This window comes from Camelina sativa, chromosome 16 (genome assembly GCF_000633955.1).
Source record: "Camelina sativa cultivar DH55 chromosome 16, Cs, whole genome shotgun sequence".
Classification (NCBI taxonomy): domain Eukaryota; kingdom Viridiplantae; phylum Streptophyta; class Magnoliopsida; order Brassicales; family Brassicaceae; genus Camelina; species Camelina sativa.
Genome location: NC_025700.1, coordinates 17,559,844 through 17,570,867, shown reverse-complemented (window position 1 = coordinate 17,570,867; position 11,024 = coordinate 17,559,844). Strand labels below are relative to the sequence as shown.

At 37.4% G+C, this 11,024-nt stretch overlaps 2 protein-coding genes across 3 annotated transcripts; one reads left to right on the top strand and one right to left on the bottom strand.

Annotated features, from left to right (window-relative positions):
• Nucleotides 1,146-4,008, bottom strand: LOC104750933 (CLAVATA3/ESR (CLE)-related protein 17-like). Of its 2 annotated transcripts, XR_761733.2 has the most exons (3): nucleotides 3,228-4,008; nucleotides 1,744-1,788; nucleotides 1,146-1,629 (listed from the first exon to the last, which is right to left on the bottom strand). XR_761733.2 is itself a non-coding variant. In XM_010472792.2 (1 exon), the coding sequence occupies exon 1, from the start codon at nucleotides 3,636-3,638 to the stop codon at nucleotides 3,348-3,350; it is 291 nt and encodes a 96-aa protein (XP_010471094.1). In that variant the 5' UTR covers nucleotides 3,639-4,008; the 3' UTR covers nucleotides 2,895-3,347. The 2 variants fall into 2 exon arrangements, 1 of the variants encoding a protein (XP_010471094.1); XM_010472792.2 differs by lacking the exons at nucleotides 1,146-1,629; nucleotides 1,744-1,788 and having other exon boundaries at nucleotides 2,895-4,008.
• On the top strand, nucleotides 5,326-10,596 carry LOC104750932 (MLP-like protein 43). The gene is made up of 4 exons (XM_019238281.1): nucleotides 5,326-5,502; nucleotide 6,018; nucleotides 10,193-10,213; nucleotides 10,319-10,596. The coding sequence occupies exons 1-4, from the start codon at nucleotides 5,326-5,328 to the stop codon at nucleotides 10,594-10,596; spliced, it is 477 nt and encodes a 158-aa protein (XP_019093826.1).

Sequence of the window (11,024 nt, the reverse complement as noted above, 5' to 3'; positions counted from 1 at the left end):
AAAAATATAATAATTGAAGGAACAAAAGATATTAAAGAGTTTTGGAAAAGGAGAAGAAGAAAAGGAACACAGCGACAGAGATAGATGATGAGTCACACGAATCTTCTTGTTGTTTTGACTCTTATTGGCATATTCCTTCCTTCTCACAACTTAATTTAGTCGGCTGTTTATTGTACCGAATCCCCGGTTTAATCCGGTTCTATTTCTACTCTTATGGATATGGGCTGAATATGGGTTGAGCCCAATGTTGCTAGTACCTTACGGGTTTGTCTTTGTCACTAATTATGATAATGGGTCCGTCCAATGATAGAAAACTCTTTGGTAATTAACTCTAAAGATAAATTTAACCATTCCATTCTTTATTGGAAAATATCATGGATAAAGAATCGGTGGTGCAGTATCCTTTTGATTTAAATGTAGGTCACTTATCTTTCAAATTGAGTCTACAATATATTTGATACATATATCATCGGGTTTAATTCAAAATGGTGACACTTCAACAAAACTAGCGTAATTCATTTATATCTTGATATATATATATATATATATAAATATGTTCGGAAATATATATCTTTGGTAATCTCATTTATATAGAAATACACATTAATGTTAATAAATATTACATAACATACATCATTCTCCCTACTGAAAAATAAAGAACGAAAAGTTAATAAATATTCATAAAAAATAAAAATAAATAAGATTTGAATTAACCAGGAATGTTGATAACCTATAAACTTAACAAGAAAAAAACTGCTCAAGAAAAATCATATTAATATATAAAAAATTCACACAAGAATGTGAGAAAAAACAAAAAAAAAACAAATACTGTACATGAGATGATAAAACAGCTACAATAGTTAAGACCGTTATGTGTTATATAAATGAGATTACCAAAGACCAATGGTAGTCTCGGATTTTGGCTATAAATGCCAGTTATTGGTAAGTCATTAATGATCAAACACCGTTTATTAACATTAACTAGTTTCTATATACAAAAAGGGTAAATGCTATCCTATGCTGTGCCCAAAGAAGAAAAATAACTAGTGAGATCTCAATTAATAAAGAACACACATTCTTATGAAATGAATTTTAAACATAGGTCAAAACAAATAGTGCATTAATGAATGTTTTCGACGACCGATACTTGTAGCTAGAGAATCTTTGGGAGTGCTAAAAAAGGTGCATCATAATTAATACCGTTATGTGTCGTGGTAATACATTTATAAGAGTGTTTTAATACTACTAAGTAGGAGTAGTGGTAATTTGATACAAAAAAAAAAAAAAGTAGTGGTAATGCAATACTAGTATATTACTAGTAATTTAAATCTAGTCACGCTATTCCCAAGGACATTTTGACGTGGTTGGGTCTCACTTGGTTGACCAAACAAACCCGGTCTTATAATTCAAGTTTCCCCTATGTTTTCATCTTTATTTTTTCGGTCGATCTTGTCTTGCAAAAATATTTAATTTGAACTAGTCGATCTCTCTATTTGTTTTAATTAATCTTCACTATATACACAAAAACACACGCCGTAACAAGACATGAGAATCCGTGTGGCAACGATTCTATGACCAGGGACGTAAAGCCGCTATAGCATTATGTTTGGTTTCATTGTGTGCAATACACTGCAAATAAAATTACTTGGTCATTTAAACTTGGCTTTCGTTCAAAAAAAAAAAAAAAGGTCATCTAGACTTTGGCTTTACTTGTAACGGATTTACAAAACAAATGGCTCTTACCAACGGAGCTCTTTCAAGCTTGTAGACATTTATTGACGTGACCCCCTATAGTTAAGAAGATGTAGAAAAGTGAGGATTATATAAAAAGAGGAAAAAAGTTAAGAAGAGAGGCAGATGGGAGCAATAAAGAAGATGGACAGTGTCACAGACTCACAGCCCTGGCCTGACCATTTCTCGTCTCCATGTATATATGTGTCCTTTATTATAACAAATAATAATATCTACCTCGGTCACTCAATCCCGTTATTTGCATCATTCACTAGTTCTGGACCTCTGGTAGGCATATTCCCACGAAACCACGGTTGTAAATTGCCACGAAATTTTGAAATCCAAATTTTACGTACGAAAAACAATTTTCGTACGTTTGAGATGGGCACTATTTTGGTACGTTTGAGATGGGCACTATTTTGTACGCTCTATATTACATATGTGTCGATGTCTCGATAGATAGTTTTGTGACCAGTTAATTCTTCTTTTTTTTTTTGTTTTTTTTTTTGTCACAGAGCAGTTGATGGAGATATCAACTTTTTGGGTACTCCAAATAATTAAATAAATTATACTCCCTCTGTTTCATAATATAAGATGTTTTAGGTAATTTTTAAATTAATTTAATATTTTATTATTATTTATTTTATGCAAGTCTTGTTTATAATTGGTTGAATTTTTTTAAAGTGGCTATTTCTTAATCTGCATGCTTTCACTCCAAACATTTTATATTTTGAAACAGTATAAAAGGTGGTAATATGAAACAGTATAAAAGATGGTAATAGTAATTAAAATAGTGATATGAGAGAGAACTATTCCCCCTTACTCAATTAGTAGGGGTAGGTATATACGTGGAGAGCAAAGAGAAAAATATAGATTTATTTATGAGGGTAGATCCTGAAGAAGGGAAGTAATTATGATTCAGAGCTTCTTCTGCACACACTTTTTCAAACTCCAATTACTAAAACCATATTACCATTCCATATCATTTCCTTAAAAAAAAAAACACTCCAAGAGATTATTCAAAGCTTATTTTGTACTAGTCTTCTCAAAACTTCAGTCACTAATTCACACCAACTTATTTCTTAAAGCACCACACACCAAATCAGATGAATTAGGGCGCCTTCTCAAAATTCAACCATTAAATATATATATACTATCTTACATTTCTTGAAACATTACACACCAAATATATAAAAGTCAACTCAATCTTTCAATGATATCAAACACAACAACATCAACATTGTAATTGTTGCAACACTTATAACCAGAATTTTCTCTTTAATTATATATAATGATATAAGATAATTTAATCTCCTTTAGTTTTAAAATTCTTAATACTACATTGGAACTTGGAAGAGTTCAATATAGCCGAACCAATCCCTACCCTAAAAGCTAAAATATAATTGTTTCTGTGCTCCAAGAAAAAAAAACAAAAAAATAGGATTCCAACTTACAAAAATCTATAACAAACTCGATTTTACATAACAAGCCAGTACCTTCGGATCATGATCGGCGTTCCACGTTTGCGTCTTGTGTTTTTGCGTTGTAGCTCTTGTAGGTGGGTGGGGGTGAAGAAGAGGGGGGGGGTAAGTGATAATAATAGCAACGCGTAAAAGTTAGTTGTGGAGAGGATTGGGACCCGTGTGAACTACTCTCTTGTCGTCTCCATAAATGTCATCTCTGTTCAATGGCCCACGAAACGTCGCCGTAGCACTGTAGCTCAAAGCCTTTCTCGGCGGTGGAAACGCGACGTAGTGACGATGAGAATAACCAACAGAAGCTGACGAAGACAAACCTATCTGAAAACTGACAAAGAAGAAGAAGAAGAAGAAACACATGATCAAGTTCGTGTCCCATCTTCTGTTCTTTCCATGTCTCTCTCTTCGTACCAACAACACGTGAGTCATCTCACAAAACCTCAGAAACAGACGAACATGAAGACAAAGAGACAATGAAAAGTCAAAGCCTAAAAAAAACAAGAGTGAAAGAAGAAGTAGAAGAAGAAGAGGAGGAAAGAAGAAGTGAGATTTGTTGGAATGCAAGTTTGTTGTCTTGTGGGTAATAAATAAAAATAAAGATTTTATTGACTTGTTAAAAGTTTTTTTTTGCTTTTTTTCTCCTAATGGGTCTTTGGATCCTTCTAAGATCTGGCACTGTTGTTTCCTCTAAAAGGCAAAAGCTTTACAAGAAGAATTCTTCTTTTTCACTCTCTATCTCTGTCTGTCTCGGAAGTCGTAAGCGAAGAGTGTGTGTGTGTGGTCTGTAGTGAAAAAAGTACGGCAGGCGGTATTAATAACGGCTGTCACCTCTTTGTGTTTATTCGAGGGAAGACTCTTTGAAAGCACTCTCTTCTCTTTACCATTACTGTCTTCACTTTTTTTGTTTGTTCACGAATACGTTACGTAATTTTTAACTAATTATGGATTTTGACGTACTAATAATTGTGTTTAGGTGTTTTCTTGGTAATCACGATGTGTTGTGTTTATTGTTAATCAATCTCATGGTGTAACAGTGACACATTGGCCAATGTCTTTTTGAGACATTGACTTTGTTGGTTTATTAGAGGACAGCTCACTGTGCTTAACATAAAATAAAATTTAGCACCCTACTCTTCTTTTATAATCGATTATTGCGGTCAAAGTAGATGAGATTGGGACGCTCTATTCATTAGTCAAGTTTTTTGTTTCCTCTTCTGTATACGGTATACCATTTAATCTCACTCACGTTTGTAATACTAGTATTACTATTACGTATTAAAGTTAAAAATGATGCTACAATAAGTGATGTCTTGACCCTTGACCGAGAAAAACAAAATAAAACAATAAGTGCTGCAATATCTGAATCCTTCAGGACTTCATATAAACTGATAACACCATGATCTGGCGTGGCAGAAATTATTTGTGAATGACAAACTCAGATTTCAAAATTATTTGTTTACCACCATCACCGTCGATCGTAATATAGTATCCGGTTTCGTTATTAAATAGACAAACGAGACTTAACGTTTAATTGAACCATGAATTAAAAAGCTATAAGTCAAAAAAAATATCACAAATGTTATTAAAAAAACAAATTGTTAAACAAATTTATAAATTATATCCAAACTCTCACTCCCAAGCAATCGTTGGGCTTCAACCTATTGGGCTATAACTTTCATCTTGGGTTCAATTATATTCTACTTGTGGGTTTATTACTAGAGTAACTTTAATTGGCAACTCTTGCTCCGTTTTTATTTCTATCACAACAATTCTTATTCACATAAAAGGTTCAACACACGACAAAAGTATATTACGACAAGATGAAGTGAGGGGAAACTTAGTATATTACGACAAGATGAAGTGAGGTGAAACTTTGTAGCGCCTCAGCCAAATGAAGCATGAGAATATTGACATCGATCATTACTATAAAATATAATAAGACGCAAACAGTGTAAAGATGAAATTACTACGATAGCCAAGTGGAGCGAAACTATCCATTTTCTTTTTGAATAATATCATGATATTATTTTAACGATCATAAATGGTTCTATCCATTAATACTTTGCTCACTATTTCCTCTACAAATAGAGGCTAAATAATTCAAGAAGAGAAACACATGGCAGAAGCATCTAGTTTGGTAGGAAAGCTTGAGACAGAAGTGGAGATCAAAGCTTCGGCTGAAAAGTTCCATCACATGTTTGCCGAGAAACCACACCATGTCTCCAAGGCAACCCCAGGAAAAATTCATGGATGTGAGCTGCACGAAGGCGACTGGGGCAAAGTCGGCTCTATAGTTGTAAAAACGAACATGCGCTGTTGAAATGATTCCGTCTTGTATAGCGTCACGAACAAAATGACAGTCCTTGTCTATGTGTTTAGTGCGTTCGTGGAAAACAGGATAAGCGGCAATGTGTAATGCCGCTTGATTATCACAAAACAGCCGTGTCGGAACTTGTTGAGGAAAACCAAGATCTTTAAGAAACCCGCGCAACCAAACAATTTTCTTCAAAGCATTCGCCATGGAGCGATATTCAGCCTCCACCAAAGACCGAGAAACTGCCTTTTGTTTCTGAGTTTTCCAAGAGATAGGACAACCACCAAGGAACATGAAATATGCACTGAGAGAACGACGAGTTAAAGGACATGTTCCCTAATCAGCATCACAATATGCCGTGAGAATCAGCTCCGTATCAGAACGGAGTAAAATGCCATGGCCAACCAACCCTTTAAGATAACGAACCACTTGCAAGGCATCATCCCAATGAGCTTCTCGTGGAGTCTTCATAAATTGAGACAAGATGTGAATAGGGTATGTGAGCTCAGGTCGCGTTACCTTCAAGTAAATAAGGCGACCAACAAGACACCGATAGCGAGCAGCGTCCGGAAGCAACGGACTCGCATCAAGGCTGAGCTGATGATTCTACACCATAGGAATTTTAGATGGTTTCGTTCCCAAGAGCCCGTATTCAGCAACAAGATCCTGCGCATACTTCCGTTGAGATAAAAAATGCCGTCCAGACTACAAGCAACCTCAATACCAAGAAAATATTTAAGCTTCCCAAGATCCTTTATGGGAAAACACTGACCCAAGTAATCTTTAAACTCTGTCAAAGAAGGTAAGTTATTACCACAAATGTTGAGATCATCAACATAAACTAGGACACACAACTCAACAACACCACGTGTCAAGGTAAACAAGGAATAATCCGCATAGGAATCTTCAAAACCGTATTCGAGCAATGTCGTTCTTAGCTTGGCAAACCAGCACCTAGGAGCCTGTTTTAAACCATACAAAGATTTATGTAGACGACAGACCTTATTAGGATATGTATCACGAAAACCAATGGGCAACTACATGTAAACTTCTTCATCAAGATCACCGTGAAAGAACACATTATTGACGTCCATCTAATGAACCTCTCATCTTTTGGATTAGATAATTTGCATTAAACCACGAACAGTAGACATTTTTGCTACAGGAGCAAATGTTTCCTCAAAATCTTTGCCGGCAAACTGTCTATTTCCAAGTACAACCAACCGAGCTTTATACCTCTCAATAGATCCATCAGTGTTATACTTAATCTTGTACACCCATTTATTTCCAAGAGCTGTCTTCCCGGGTGGTAAATCAACAATACTCCAAGTCTTAGCTTCTTCTTGGGCATCTACCTCATGAGTCATGGCATCGTTCCATCTATCATCTTTCACAACATCTTTAAAACAAGTCGGTTCTATGTCTGTAGTCACAGCTGCTAGAAACGCACAATGTGTAGGAGAAAATAAATCATCAGCGATGTAATGAGTGAGAGGATATTTCTCGTTACCTTGAACCGTAGACGAGGACTCAAAAGTGATTGGAGCGATGTTAGCATGATGGGGGTCTTCGTCAACACAAGCACTATAAGTGACATAGCCAGTCAATCGAGTATTAGGGAACTTTTGTCGTTTGCCTTTTCCTAAGTCACTTTCCTCATCAAGAGAGAGAGTCTCACTAGTAGAACCAGAAGCATCAACATCATTGGAAGAAACATCGGGAACAGCCGTGTCCTGATCTGGAGAGAGCACGACCACATGATCGGGAACAAGAGTCACTGCGGTATCTTGTGGGACATAGATTTCGGAAGATACAACGTCATGCGGAAGCGTAGGAGAAACCATACTAGGTTCGGTGAATGAGGAAGAAGAATCATCACTAATTTCTTGCGTTACCGGAGCAGAAATAACAGGAATGATGGAACTACTCCCCCTGTCTATAGAACCCGGTTGTAAATCCCAATCATCATATTCATAAACTGCATGTCCCGGTATAGGTGAAGGATGGTCGGTATTGTGGAACATAGGAAACTCCGTCTCGTGGAAAACAACATCACGAGATACCAAGAACTCATGGGTCGTAAGGTCATACACACGCCACCCTTTCTTACCGAAGGGATAACCAACAAATACACAATGTCGACTTCGCGGCCCAAATTTATCCTTGTCGCGAGCTCGTAAATGCACATAGCAAGAGGAACCGAACACCCGCATCTGATCGTAATCTGGTTTAGAACCAGTCAAAACTTCATAAGGAGACTGACCCTTATGTAACTTAGAGGGGGTGCGGTTGATAACATAAGCAGCAGTGAGAATAGATTCCCCCCAAAACGGGACCGGCAAACCAGCTTGAAATAACAAGGAACGAGCCACATTAAGGATGTGACGGTGCTTGCGTTCAACCCGACCATTTTGTTGAGGTGTGCCAACGCAAGAAGTTTGATGAAAGATCCCTTTACTCGCAGAGAACTTCGTCAAACACATAAATTCAGTGCCATTATTATTGCGCACTGTTTTGAGTTGCTTATTGAATTGTCGCTCGGAGTAGGCACACAAATTTTCCATAATACATCTAACTTCAGACTTTTCCAATAGGAGATGTGTCCAAACAGATCGAGAGAAATCATAAACAATTGTCAAAAAATAAACAGCGCCACAAGAAGATGCAACACGATATAGACCCCAAACATCAACGTGAACTAACTCAAAACATTCCTTTGTTTTATTTGAACTTTCATAAAAAACATCTCTAGTTACATTGGCCGTGTATGCAAAACACCAGACAAAGCGGGTAAAGAAGAAAGTACAAAAAACACAGGATGTCCCAACCGCCTATGCCACAAAGTCGGATCAACTGAAGCTGTCGCACGAGTTACATTGGCCGTTGCCACATCCGTTAAATAGTAGACTCCATCACGCTCTTTCCCGGCTCCAATCAGAGTCTCGTGAAACGGTCCTGTAAAATACAAAGAGTGTCGGTAAATAGTGCAAAACAATTCTTCATTTGTTTAAGAATCTGCGACACCGAGATCAAGGAACAATTCAAATTTGGAAAGTAAAGAACATCTAGCAAAGATACACAATCTGTAAGATGTAAGATGCCTTTACGCTTTGAAAACGTAATACTACCATCAGCAAACCCAACCGCACAAGATGGTGTATCAACCAAATCAGTAAGAAGAGATATATTGCCCGTCATGTGGTGGGAAGCACCGGTATCAATAATAACATCTCCAGGGATCTTACCAGAAAGTTTATCTAGATTGCTTTTCATTTTTTCAAGAGCAACCAAGGAAAGAGCTTTCCATTGTTCAGGAGAAAAATCGGAGATGGAAACGTTGGGACTTTTTGTGTAAGTAGAGACAGCTTGACCACGACTGCGACCAACTCCTCTACCACGATCTCGACCAGTACCAGATCCTCGACCACTGTTCCGAGCATTTCGTTCCGTAAAGCACTCAGGATATCCGACCAATTGCCAGCAAAATGACTTCTCATGGCCGGTTTGACCACAGTGAGAACAGAGCAAGTGATGATCGTGAACAGAGGACTCCCCATGCTGATCATCAGTAAGCGAACCAGAACCAACATCACAACGAGCAACGAACCCAACGACGTCCTGCTGCTGTTCCTGAGTCTTAGCCGCCAAAAGCCTATGTTCTACACGTATAACACGCGAATAAGCTTGATCCAAGGCTGGGGAAGGATCCGCATCAACAATCGAATGTATCACATTCGCAAACCTGGATTCATCAAGACCCATGACAAATTGATTCACCTTTTCTTCTACTCTCTCTGTGGCAATAGTTGCATAAACACCACAAGAACAACCATCACAAGTACACACGGGTAGAGGCTTGTAAGTATACAACTCATCCCATAAAGCTACAAGCTTCCCGTAATAATCAATAACGGACTGACCCTCTTGACCCGAACTTTATTCCCAACTGAGAATTGTTTCCTCAAGGTCTCCCAAAGATCTCGAGCACTGGTATGAAACGAAATGGTAGAACGCACACGGGTGCGATCGATGTACGCAACCAACCAATAACCATGGAGTTCACAGAAGTCCATGATTCCAAGTCGGAGCTATCAGCCCCTGGTCTCTTCAAGGAACCATCAATAAATCCAGTCTTCTTCTTCGCACGAAGAGCATTGAGCATTTTGGAAGCCCATTCATTGTAGTTGTGTCCGGTTAAAGTAACCGCGGAGATCATAGCACCGGGGTTGTCCGTGGAAGACATAGAGTACGAAGACATCGTCGTGTTGTCGCCTCCTGTCGAACCGAGGGTGGCGAGAACGCCAGATGTCGAGAGAGATTGTGTTCCTTGTGTAGCCATAACTTGTATAGAGAAAAGAAAACAACCAGAAACTTAAAAAAAAACCAATCAACCGATGAAACAAGAAGACAAAAGAGAGAGATCAACCGATCAAACCAAGTATAAACGAAAGAGAAAAGAAAGATCAACTGATCGAAAAATTGAAACACAAAAGATTTAGTTTTCAGGATTTTGCTCTGATACCATGTAAAACTAAGAGAATATGTGTGTGTTATTCATAAACGGCGTACAATATTTATATACATGACACAATATTGAGTAAACCCTAAACTATACTTGCGGATCAAGATACTCTTGTCGAAGACAAGCCCATATACAGCCCAATAATAGTCATCTGGAAATACGTTCATGGCAAGTAAATAATCCCTATATATCTTTTTCTTTGCATGACTAATGTCTTCATGTTGATTCGTAAAGTCAAACCTAAGAAAGTACAATGTTGTACAATTGGTGCAGATGGAAATGTAGCAGAGGGGAAGAATCGGATAGAGGCGGTTGATACAGAGAAGAACCTGATAACGTTCAAGGTTATAGGAGGTGAGCTAATGAAAGAGTACAAGAGCTTTGCATTCACAATCCAGGTGACCCCTAAGCAAGGAGGACCAGGGAGTGTTGTACACTGGCACCTTGAGTATGAGAAAATTAGCGAGGAGGTTGCTCATCCGGAAACTCTCCTCCAGTTCTGTGTCGATATCTCCAAAGAGATCGACGAACATCTCTTGTCCGAGGAATAGAATATTAGTCCTTTTGTTTTGTATGTGTGTATGTGTGCGTGTCTTAAGCCCGTTTACAATAAATGAGACGTGAGGTTATTAAGCAACGTATATCAAAGCTTATGTATGCTACGATCCTCTGTGTGGGTTTACTAATAAAAGCATATATTGTTTTAATGTTTTATGTTTTGAATATTAATATGTCCTTCTGCTACGAGTTTTGAAAAACTCGGATTTCAAGTTTATTTGTTTACCACTATCATGGTCGATCGTAATAATATCCGGTTTCATCAGTTCTACATTTTTTTTTTTACATGTTTTTACAGAAATATTGATCAATTCTAGAAGAATTTTATTTAAATATATACATATATATATATATATATATTAAATATATCCAAACTCTCATTCCCACGACAATCGTGATTTTTTTTTTTTTTTTTTTTTTA